Raw genomic sequence first — 13338 nt, forward strand, 5'->3', positions numbered from 1 at the left:
TAAGTGTTAGCTTGATTAACATCACATCACTGGACGACCTTGAGCGCAGGAAATCCCACAGAGTAGGCAAAACTCACCCAGTCCTGTGATTAAACTGCACTAAGAAGTTTGCTGCCTGCCTCTGAACAAAAATCTGGCTGGCTGGCTGGCTGCCTGACTGGTGTATAACATACATGTGACTGGCTTGGCTGCCTGGCTGGCTGGCTGGCTGGCTGGTAGGCTGGCGCTTTGCATGCCTCAATGCCTCAAACTCAGGGTCATTTTGCTGTCAATTGTGTTTTTCGTTGGTTCTTCGTTAATTCATTATTATTTTCTCTTTTGGATCATCGGTACTGTCATACACTGGATTTACTAATAACTATAATCATTGCATATTTATTCATATATAGTGAGCTCCAAAAGTATTGGGACAGTGACACAATTTTATGCTGTTTTGGCTCTGTAATCCAGTACTTTGGTTTTGAAATGATACAATGACTATGGGGTTAAAGAGACTGTCAGCTTTTATTGTAAATATGAATCGAATATGTTTCTAAACACTTCTACATTAATGTGGATGTTACCATGATTACGGATAGTCCTGAATGAAAGTTACAGACGCACAAATATCATACCCCGAAGACATGCTAACCTCTCAACATTACAATAACAGGGGAGATTTCTTTTTTTTTTGGGGGGGGGCTATGATATTTATGCCTCTGTAACTTTCTTGCTCATCATTATTCACGATTCATTCAGGATTATCCGTAATCATGGTAGCATCCATATTAATTCAGAAGTGTTTAGAAACATATTCTATTCTCATTTACAAAGAAAGTGACGCCAAAATGACATAATACATTATTTACCATTCATTTCTATTGGGCACAAAATAATCTGAAACACAACCAAAACAAACAGCAAATGCATTTTAATGTAATCTCAACTGCAATGTAGTCCCAATCTTGATGTAGACATTGTGTGCTATGAATATGGGAGCAAATACTTAACTTTGTACTACTTTAATACACATACAGTATAAGTGAATTTGTTCCAATACTTTTGGTCCTATTTACAAAAAATGATGTAATTTCTAAACGGTTCACCCCGATATTAGATGAAAATACCCTCAAATTAAAGCTGACAGTCTGCACTTCAACCTCATAGTCATTGTACCATTTCAAATATCCCAATACTTTTGGAGCTCATTGAGCATGTACATTCCATATGTTGACTGTGGTTTGGTTGGAATTATGCTGTGTTACTTCTAGGCACTCTGAACAGGAAGGTTATGTTTAGTTCCATACGGCGGCGCACAATTGGACCAGCGTTGTCCGGGTTTGGCCGGTGTAGGCCGTCATTGTAAATAAGAATTTGTTCATAACTGACTTGCCTAGTTAAATAAAGGTTAAATAAATAAAACAATTAAAAAAAATAAAGTATTTCTTGACCGTTGAACCTTGAGGTACAGCACAGGGATTTCTAGTATCACATATTGTAGTTCTGGCAAAAAACAAAAGCACCCAGCATCGAAGCAATGAAAATGGCTGACTGTTGCACAAAGTGTAGAGCCAAAATGTTGATGAAAAATGGATGGATGCTGCATATGAGAAAGATAGTTTCACAAAAGTAACCCTAATGAGATGGAAGGCGTGATACGTTTTTTTGCTCGGGTTAAAGTTTGGCAGGTGAATATTGTAGGCAGGGCCGGTGGAGAGGGGTAGAAGGGACAGAAGGGCCAAGGATGCAGGTCTGGTACACAGACAAGTAGCAATGGAGTCCCTTGGATGTAAAGTGGGGTGTCTTGGGAATTGTTTTGACTGAACTACTGTATATTCTAGAAATAACTTACAAGATAGAAAGAGAAGTCAATTACTTGCAAGGCCTTAGGATAGATAAAGGAAACTGTTACCTACTTACCTTTTTCACCTCGTACTTGATGGCCAGTTTGACCCTGCTCAGGAGAGAGCGAAGGCCCTGCCCCGCCTCCTTCTCGGCGGTAACATCTCCATTCAAAATGGCTTCCACTTCCTCCGTGTCCCGACAGAGGTCCAGCACTCCCACTACAAAGTCCTTACACTGCATAGACAGCTTGCGATAGTCATTCTGGATGGAGGTAGAGAAAACACAGGTTAAAGCCAAGACAGCTGCTGTAGACAGGGAAATGCAAGCTCGTCGGCATAAATCTCATTTACAAAGGTAATATGTGACACGAACATAATATAAACTTACAGTGGTGTATTTTTCAGTGAGAAAACAACTCCTTTTCTCAGAAAACCCTTTTAGCATTCCTGAGTAACTGAGTACTCCTTGGCTGGACAAAAAGAGCCATAGGCCTACGGTAGTGGTGACCCAATGGGAATATCTGTGTGTAATGATCTCGGCAATAGCTGAACTCACAAGAGCAGTGTTGTATATGCACATTTCATAACATTGTATTATTACTCAAGTAGGAAAATCTGAAATACATTTACATATTAATACTGTGCAGTGTACAAGGGGGAGGTAAGGTCATGGCCGCGGGAAGATGTTTTGGGGAGGTGCTGAGGAGTATTTTCTCTGCTCATAAAGGAATAATAAAGGCCTAGTTCACAAATATTGTGGATTATTATATTTAAAAAATATATAAATTAAAAAATATATAAAAAATACCCTACTTCCTACTACTATGGGTCAGGTAATGTAATTGTTATCTGAGCGCATCCGCAATTTTATTCCCGTTTATTACCACAAATAGGCCTAATTCCAATAAACTTGTGGGTCCACTGATAGTCTAGTCCTATGCTAAATGACATCTCTGTGTTTTGATATAATTACTGTGCTTGCCAGGTGACCAGATTGACTGCATCCAGCACAGTATTAAAAAAGTATGCCCTTAGCATTACTTAGTATCATATTTAAGCTGTTAATTGAACTTCTGATCAACTATCGCTAGCTTGGATCCCTCTATTTGTTGATTATCTATCCAAAATAAATGTAATATATAGCTACAAGGAAGGAACAAACCATGCATGTTTCAATGGTATAATTCAGATATCAATATAAAATTGTATAATGTTTACACAACTTATATAATAAGTGTTGAGTTGACAACGGAATACATTTGCACATTTCAAATGCATTCAGTCTCATGATAAAACATTCGTTTTTAATGGTTTTGGCACATCTCACTTTGAACCGTCCTTATAACACACTGCCAAGCAGTAGCCTATCCCTTTTAACTAGAAAAGCAAAATAATATGTTTTAAGTGAGAATAGGCATTGGTCTGAAGCCGATAAAGAAAGGGAATTCACATGAGCACCACAATGCCTATTCCACCAATGCTCTGCCAAGGTTTTCCAGCACACAGCTTTGACCTACTACTGTAGCTATGTTGGTATTGTACTTCAAACTATGTGTAGGCAGGTTGCTTAGGATTCAAACCTTCTCAAACAGCCTAATTCATACTCTTAGAGAAGGTGCTTTCACAATAATGTGATTTGTACCGCATACAAGGTAAAGTATTGGACTCTTCACAAACCACAGTAAGACATTATCCCATTACGCTACCTTTTCATGCTTTTTTTAAAATTAAATGAATGCAAACTTTGTTTTTATACTTACAAGACCATAAGGCTTGATTGAGCTACTTTGTCTTATAGTAATGTGGTGCATGTATGTACTTCCTTAAACATTTATTTAAGCAACGCTTGTCATTGATTTTTTTTTCATGTTGGGCAGTAGGTGCCCAACATCACAACAGGTGGTGTGTTGGACACAGTAGCTCAGACAAGTAGAGCCTGTCTGCATTCCTGATTCCTGTAACTGTTAGCTTACGTGTGTAATATTGTGTAATATTTAATTAAGCTCAGAATCACTTGTGTTTCAAACATGGTCCTGTTTTATCAATTGATGTGCTGATCAATGGACAGTTCATTACCTCTGTCAAAATAATGTGTAGCTTAAAGTCATGTTTGTATTGTATTTCTTGTTGCAATAAAGATGGTGACGCAACAATACTACACATTTACAATAGGCTTATATTTAAAAATACATCAAGTATCTTAAAGTAATGATGGACTGTCATTTCTCTTTGCTTATTTGAGCTGTTCTTGACATAATATGGACTTGCTCTTTTACCAAATAGGGCTATATTCTGTATGCCACCCCTACCTTGTCACAACACAACTGATTGGCCCAAATGCATTAACAAGGAAAGAAATTCCACAAATTGTCATGTACGTTAAGGAACGGGACGGACCAAGGTGCAGCGTGAAAGGCGTACATGTTTATTAAAGAATAAACACACGACACAGTAACCAAAATAACAAAACTTAACCGTGACGGTCCATTTTGCTACGGCTGGCCATGCTTTCCACCTGGCTACCACTACCCCGGCCACCAGCTCTGCACCCTCCGCTGCAACTTGCCCATGCCCCCCCCGCTTCTCCTTCACACAAATCCAGACAGCTGATGTTCTGAAAGAGCTGCAAAATCTGGACCCCTACAAATCATCTGGGCTAGACAATCTGGACCCTTTCTATCTAAAACTAGCCGCCGAAATTGTCGCAACCCCTATTACTAGCCTGTTCAACCTCTCTTTCGTAACGTCTGAGATCCCCAGAGATTGGAAAGCTGCCGCGGTCATCCCCCTCTTCAAAGGGGGTGACACTCTAGATCCAAACTGTTACAGACCCATATCCATCCTGCCCTGCCTTTCAAAAGTTTTTGAAAGCCAAGTCAACAAACAGATCACCGACCATTTCGAATCCCACCGTACCTTCTCCGCTATGCAATCCGGTTTCCGAGCTGGTCATGGGTGCACTTCAGCCACGCTCAAGGTCCTAAACGATATTATAACCGCGATCGATAATAGACAGTACTGTGCAGCCGTTTTCATTGACCTGGCCAAGGCTTTCGACTCTGTCAACCACCGCATTCTTATTGGCAGACTAAATAGCCTTGGTTTCTCAAATGACTGCCTCTCCTGGTTCACCAACTACTTCTCAGATAGAGTTCAATGTGTCAAATCGGAGGGCCTGTTGTCTGGACCTATGGCAGTCTCTATGGGGGTGCCACAGGGTTCAATTCTTGGGCCGACTCTTTTCTCTGTGTATATCAATGACGTCGCTCTTGCTGCTGGTGACTCTCAGATCCACCTCTACGCAGACGACACCATTTTGTATATATCTGGCCCTTCATTGGACACTGTGTTAACAAACCTCCAAACGAGCTTCAATTCCATACAACACTCCTTCAGTAGCCTCCAACTGCTCTTAAACACTAGTAAAACTAAATGCATGCTCTTCAACCGAACGCTGCTTGCACCCGCCCACCCGACTAGAATCACTACACTCGACGGGTCTGACCTAGAGTATGTGGACAACTACAAATATCTAGGTGTCTGGTTAGACTGTAAACTCTCCTTCCAGACTCACATTAAGAATCTCCAATCCAAAGTTAAATCTAGAATCGGTTTCCTATTTCGCAACAAAGCCTCCTTCACTCATGCTGCCAAACATGCCCTCGTAAAACTGACTATCCTACCGATCCTTGACTTCGGCGATGTCATTTACAAAATAGCCTCCAACATTCTACTCAGCAAATTGGATGTAGTCTATCACAGTGCCATCCGTTTTGTCTCCAAAGCCCCATATAATACCCACCACTGTGACCTGTACGCTCTTGTTGGCTGGTCCTCACTACATATTCGTCGCCAAACCCACTGGCTCCAGGCCATCTATAAATCACTGCTAGGCAAATCCCCGCCTTATCTTAGCTCATTGGTCACCATAGCAACACCCACCCGTAGTCTGCGCTCCAGCGGGTATATCTCACTGGTCATCCCCAAAGCCAACACCTCCTTTGGCCGCAATTCCTTCCAGTTCTCTGCTGCCAAAGACTGGAACAAATTGCAAAAATCTCTGAAGCTGGAGACACTTATCTCCCTCACTAACTTTAAGCATCAGTTGTCAGAGCACCTTACCGATCACTGCACCTGTACACAGCCCATCTGAAATTAGCCCGCCCAACTACCTCATCCCTATATTGTTATTTATTTTGCTCATTTTTACCCCAGTATCTCTATTTGCACATCATCTCTTGCACATCTATCATTCCAGTGTTAATACTAATTGTAATTATTTTGCACTATAGCCTATTTTATTGCCTTACCTCCATAACTTGCTAAATTTGCACACACTGTATATATATGTATTTCTGTTGTATTATTATTTATTTTTTTGACTTTGTTTTGTTTTACCCCATATGTAACTCTGTGTTGTTGTTTTTATCGCACTGCTTTGCTTTATCTTGGCCAGGTCGCAGTTGTAAATGAGAACTTGTTCTCAACTGGTTTACCTGGTTAAATAAAGGTGAAATAAAAATAAAATAAAAAAAAGGCTAACACACAAGCCTAAAACAGGAACACAACAAAAACCCACAACACAGGCAGGAAAACTGGCTGCCTAAGTATGATCCCCAATCGAGCGACCGCTGCCTCTGATTCGGAACCACACCCGGCCAAACATAGAAATACAAACCTAGAAATTCACACCCTGACCAAACTAGCTAGAGTTCTATAGGCCAGGGCGTGACAAAAATAAACTTTTAAGAAGGCACACCTGTTAATTGAAATGCATTCCAGATGACTACCTCATGAAGCTGGTTGAGAGAATGCCAAGAGTGTGCAAAGCTGTCATCAAGGCAAAGGGTGGCTATTTGAAGAATCTCAAATCTAAAATATATTTTGATTTGTTTAACACTTTTTTGGTTACTATATTATTCCATATGTGTTATTTCATAATTTTGATGTCTTCACTATTATTCTACAATGTAGATAATGAAAAACCCTGGAATGAGTAGGTGTGTCAAACCTTTTGACTGGTACTGTATATACTTCGGAAAGTATTCAGACCCCTTGACTTTTTCCACATTTTGTTACGTTACAGCCTTATTCTAAAATGGATTAAATACAACAATTTCCTCAGCAATCTACACACAATACCCCATAATGACAAAGCGCAAACAGCTTCTTCTTTTTTTTTTGCATAAGTATTCAGACTCATTGCTATGAGACTTGAAATTGAGCTCAGGTGCATCCTGTTTCCATTGATCGTCCTTGAGATGTTTCTACAACTTGATTGGAGTCCACCTGTGGTAAATTCAATTGATTGAACATGATTTAGAAAGGTACACACCTGTCTATATAAGGTCCCACAGTTGACAGTGCATGTCAGAGCAAAAACCAAGCCATGAGGTTGAAGAAATTGTCCGTAGAGCTCCGAGACAGGATTGTGTCGAGGCACAGATCTGGGGAAGGGAACCAAAAAATGTCTGCAGCATTGAAGGTCCCCAACAATACAGTGGCCTCCATCACTCTTAAATGGGAGAAGTTTGGAACCACCAAGACTCTTCCTAGAGCTGGCCGCCCGGCCAAACGGGGGAGAAGGGCCTTGGTCAGGGAGGTGACCAAGAACCAGATGGTCACTCTGACAGAGCTCCAGAGTTCCTCTGTGGAGATGGGAGAACCTTCCAGAAGGACAACCATCTCAGCAGCACACCACCAATTAGGCCTTTATGGTAGAGTGGCCAGACGGAAGCCACTCCTCAGTAAAAGGCACATGACAGCCCACTTGGAGCTTGGCGAAAGACAGCTAAAGGTCTCTCAGACCATGAGAAACAAGATTCTCTGGTCTGATGAAACCAAGATGCCAAGCGTCACGTCTGGAGGAAACCTGGCACCATCCCGCATGGTGGTAGTATTATCATGCTGTAGGGATGTTTTTCAGCAGCAGGGACACTAGTCAGGATCGAGGGAAAGCTCCAGAGCGCTCGCGACCTCAGACTGGGGCAAAGGTTTACCTTCCAACAGGACAACGACCCTAAGCACACAGCCAAGACAACGCAGGAGAGGCTTCAGGACAAGTCTCTGAATATCCTTGAGTGGCCCAGCCAGAGCCCGGACATCTCTGGAGAGACCTGAAAATAGCTGTGCAGCGACGCTCCTCATCCAACCTGACAGAGCTTGAGAGGATCTGCAAAGAAGAATGGGAGAAACACCCCAAATACAGGTGTGCCAAGCTTGTAGTGTCATACCCAAGACGACTTGAGGCTGTAATTGCTGCCAAAGGTGCTTCAACAAAGTACTGAGTAAAGGGTCTGACTACATTTGTAAATGTGATATTTCTCTTAATTTTTTTATTTTTTTATCCAACATTTCTAAAAAGCTTTTTTTGCTTTGTCATTATGGGGTATTGTGTGTAGATTGATGAGGGGAAAAAACTATTTCATCCATTTTAGAATAAGGCTGTAACATAACAAAATGAAGAAAAAGTGAAGGGTTTGAACACTTTCCGAATGCACTGTTTATTCACTGCTCAAAAAAATAAAGGGAACACTAAAATAACACATCCTAGATCTGAATGAATGAAATAATCTTATGAAATACTTTTTTCTTTACATAGTTGAATGTGCTGACAACAAAATCACACAAAAATTATCAATGGAAATCAAATTTATCAACCCATGGAGGTCTGGATTTGGAGTCACCCTCAAAATTAAAGTGGAAAACCACACTACAGGCTGATCCAACTTTGATGTAATGTCCTTAAAACAAGTCAAAATTAGGCTCAGTAGTGTGTGTGGCCTCCACGTGCCTGTATGACCTCCCTACAACGCCTGGGCATGCTGCTGATGAGGTGGCGGATGGTCTCCTGAGGGATCTCCTCCCAGACCTGGACTAAAGCATCCGCCAACTCCTGGACAGTCTGTGGTGCAACGTGGCGTTGGTGGATGGAGCGAGACATGATGTCCCAGATGTGCTCAATTGGATTCAGGTCTGGGGAACGGGCGGGCCAGTCCATAGCATCAATGCCTTCCTCTTGCAGGAACTGCTGACACACTCCAGCCACATGAGGTCTAGCATTGTCTTGCATTAGGAGGAACCCAGGGCCAACCGCACCAGCATATGGTCTCACAAGGGGTCTGAGGATCTCATCTCGGTACCTAATGGCAGTCAGGCTACCTCTGGCGAGCACATGGAGGGCTGTGCGGCCCCCCAAAGAAATGCCACCCCACACCATGACTGACCCACCGCCAAACCGGTCATGCTGGAGGATGTTGCAGGCAGCAGAACCTTCTCCACGGCGTCTCCAGACTCAGTGTGAACCTGCTTTCATCTGTGAAGAGCACAGGGCGCCAGTGGCGAATTTGCCAATCTTGGTGTTCTCTGGCAAATGCCAAACGTCCTGCACGGTGTTGGGCTGTAAGCACAACCCCCACCTGTGGACGTCGGGCCCTCATACCACCCTCATGGAGTCTGTTTCTGACCGCTTGAGCAGACACATGCACATTTGTGGCCTGCTGGAGGCATTTTGCAGGGCTCTGGCAGTGCTCCTCCTGCTTCTCCTTGCACAAAGGCGGAGGTAGCAGTCCTGCTGCTGGGTTGTTGCCCTCCTACGGCCTCCTCCACGTCTCCTGATGTACTGGCCTGTCTCCTGGTAGCGCCTCCATGCTCTGGACACTACGCTGACAGACACAGCAAACCTTCTTGCCACAGCTCGCATTGATGTGCCATCCTGGATGAGCTGCACTACCTGAGCCACTTGTGTGGGTTGTAGACTCCGTCTCTTGCTACCACTAGAGTGAAAGCACCGCCAGCATTCAAAAGTGACCAAAACATCAGCCAGGAAGCATAGGAACTGAGAAATGGTCTGTGGTCACCATCTGCAAAACCAGTCCTTTATTGGGGGTGTCTTGCTAATTGCCTATATTTCCACCTGTTGTCTATTTCATTTGCACAACAGCATGTGAAATGTATTGTCAATCAGTGTTGCTTCCTAAGTGGACAGTTTGATTTCACAGAAGTGTGATTGACTTGGAGTTACATTGTGTTGTTTAAGTGTTCCCTTTATTTTTTTGAGCAGTGTACATTTAGGGACATAGTGTATTTTACAATAGCTATCTTTTGTTTATTTTTAATCCGTTCAGCTACCCTCAACCTCTCCCATTTCCATTTGCCATATATTTTTCAACTGTGCTGTGATGTTTCACAAAAGTTCTGAACATTTCTATTCTCATAGATTCTACAGATTGTAAATGAAAGATCCTTTTTTTGCTAAAAGTATTATTGTATTATTGTTCGATTGATTATTACTTCTCAAATCACCCAGCAGTGCTATTTGCAGAGTTAGCTCCAGGTAATTGTTGCAATTCTTCAGCCATTCCTGAACCTGAGACCAAAAACAAGCTATAAATGGACAGTATCAAAACAAATGATCTAATGATTCCGTCTCTTCGCAGCACAATCTGCAGAGCTGGGATGGTTGTATCCCCCATATATATAACATTCTATTGGTTGCAAGAATTTTGTATAATAATTTAAATTGAAAAATACTACGTTTTGAATCCGGCGTAATTTTTTGTATTAGTTCATAAACCCTGTGCCATGGAATCGGTACATCGAAAATCTCTTCCCAACTATTTTGCAATCTATATGGTGCAGCTGTCAATTTTTTGGTCCTGAAATTAAATTGGTTTACTTTTTTATTTATCACAATTTTCTTTAACCAATTTTGGTCATTAATGCAGGGCCGACAAACAAGTTCCTTACTTTTTTCCCCTTCCACTTGCCTCTTCCATTTTGGCGGTAATGCTGCAATTAGTTGGTTGTAATTTTGGTAGAGCAGACATTTCCATATATTTTTGGTAGCTGCATGTGTGACATATCTCCACCAGTCCTATTTATGATATAATTTACAAATATTATATATATATATATATTTTTTTTTCTTCCCAAAACTATGTTTTTTAAAATAAATTACTATATTTGAGTTTAACCATAATATTTGTTGTATTATTTGTTCTGTCTTTTCAGGAGGATTAAATTGAAGTTGCAACCAACTTTCTATGGCTTGTTTTAAAAATAGCGATATTTTGGAGATGATTTTGCAAATAACCGAAAGTGAGAGGTTGTAATCTGAATAAAGGGGAAAAGGCCATTCTTGAACATTGGGTGAGATATTCTTACTAATCTGATAGAGAACCAGTTCCTTTAGTGAGAGGTCTAATGCTTTAATAATTAATAATTTCTGCCCTCCGAATTCATATTCATTATATAAATAGGCCCGTTTAATTTTGTCTGGCTTGCCGTTCCAAATAAAATGGAATATATTTTGCTCATAAAATACAAAAAACAAGTCACTAGGTGTAGGCAAGGCCATAAGAAAATAGGTAAACTGGGATATGACTAAAGAGTTAATCAGGGTGTTTTTTCCACAAATAGACAGGTATTTTCCTTTCCTTGGTATCAAAATATTATCTATTTTTGCTATCTTTCTATTAAAATTGATTGTAGTGAGATTATTTATTTATTTCGGGATAGGAATACCGAGTATGTCCACATCACTGTCAGACCATTTTATTGGTCAACTACACAGGAATGTAAAGTTGTATTTCTTACTGATCCAATACGTAATATAGTACACGTACCATAATTTGGTTGTAATCCAGAGAGGTTATACACATTATCTAGATCCTTTTTGAGGCTGTGGAGGGATCCACATTGTGGATTTAAAATAAAACCTGAATCATCAGTATACAATGACACCTTTATTTTTAAGCCCTGGATTTCTAGCCCCTTGATATTATTGTAACTGATTTTAATAGCTAAAATTTCGATGGCAATAATAAATAGATATGCCGATAGTGGACAACCTTGTTTTACTCCTCTTGAAAGTTTAATACTTTCTGAGAAGTACCCATTATTTAAAATTTTACACCCAGGGTTACTATACATAACTTTAACCCATTGTATAAGAGATTCTCTAAAATTGAAATATTTCAGGCATTTATATATAAATTCCAGTTGTACTTTATCAAAAGCCTTTTCAAAGTCAGCTATGAATAACAGGCCTGGTTTCCTAGATTCTTCATAGTGTTCTATTATTTCCAGTACTTGTCTTATATTATCTCCAATGTATCGTCGATGTAAAAAGCCTGTCTGATTAAGATTAATAATATCCGACAATACCTTTTTAATTGTAAGCCCTATGCATTTTGCTAGTATTTTGCTAGTTATGTTGTGTGTAAGAAAGTATGATCTATTGTGGTGCATGAACTGGCCATACACGTTAGCTAACATTACGAGCTTACGTTAGCTATGGTTACTTTGCCTACTAAAGTTAATTGGCTATCATAGCAGCCAATGACGTTCGCTAGTTTAATTGTGCATATTTGTTTGTGCTCCGATTACACGCGAGTGTCTAGATCAGCAGTTTACACATGACTTCAGCCTTATGTGAAAAACCTTACTTGGCTAAATATAGCTAGCTAGCTAGCTTTCCTCGCTTGTTGGTTAGCTACCTAGCCAACGTTAGCTCTCATCTGACTAGTACAACATTACGTTAGCTAGCTAGCTAGCTAGCTACCCATCTAATCAAAATAAAACCACATTCCACATTCACAGACCTTAATTTTCCTGTTCGTTAGCTAGCTACAGAGTCTAGCTGCTGGATTTTGTACAAGTAAGCTAACGTTAGCTACGTAACATTAGCTAGTTGGCTACCTAGCTAATCAAAATATATGTTTGCATTTATTGATTAACCTCAGCTTGAATACCACCATATAGCTAGCTATGTACAGTAGCCTAAGTTTGTTCGCATACACTTCTTATGACTGGTAGCATGGTGCAAGCAGCTGTGTTGTGTCCGAGCAACCAACCCAGTGTTAGAACTCTGAATTTCGGCTAAAAAATATGTTAGCATTGTCAGAAATGCTACAAAAAGGTAGCACCTCGTTGGTTCTTAATGGACAGAAATGAGCACGTGAGAGCGATAAATTATACATTTAATAAAAACTGTTGCACCTACAAACTTAGTCAATCCGTCATTTTTTAAGTCCAATGGTCACTTTATGGACACTATAGTCTCGTTTTAATCTGATGTTTAGAATTTGAACTAGGTATGCTCAAGGAATACTCTTCAAAATCAATTGCTACCGACCCTGTTACAAAATCCAGTATGTGGTTCTCGGTAACGGCCGGACGGCTCTTGACGAAATGCGGGGAGTGTTTTGTGTACCTCCAATCAAGTTGATTTGCTAATTTTCATCGAGATTGGTGTCATATTGGCTTATATATGGTGAATTTAACACTGAGCTACATCCTATCCCTATAATAGGGATAGGTCCCGTCTATAATGGTCATAATTATTTATTGATACTCACGAGACACCACTTTTACTTGAGTTTAGCAAAATACATTCATTATTGAAATGGAAATAATATTATCTTACAAAAACAATGCAAAACAAATGCAGCTTGGAGTGAAATATAATCAATCACATTGTTGTTTCAACCTCGCTCTAAGAACACAATTAAAG

General features: G+C 40.5%; 1 protein-coding gene across 1 annotated transcript in view; it reads right to left on the reverse strand.

Annotated features, from left to right (window-relative positions):
* LOC311104633 (short transient receptor potential channel 3-like) overlaps positions 1–13338 on the reverse strand; it is a gene marked incomplete at both ends in the record, with an annotated part of 103189 nt that overhangs the window by 60148 nt on the left and 29703 nt on the right. Inside the window, one exon of the mRNA XM_084146485.1 lies at positions 1900–2085. Within this exon, the coding sequence (XP_084002611.1) occupies positions 1900–2085 (186 nt within the window). The remainder of the gene's footprint in view (positions 1–1899; positions 2086–13338) is intronic.

Source organism: Coregonus lavaretus, assembly GCF_964263955.1.
Source record: "Coregonus lavaretus genome assembly, chromosome: 29".
NCBI classification, from domain to species: domain Eukaryota; kingdom Metazoa; phylum Chordata; class Actinopteri; order Salmoniformes; family Salmonidae; genus Coregonus; species Coregonus lavaretus.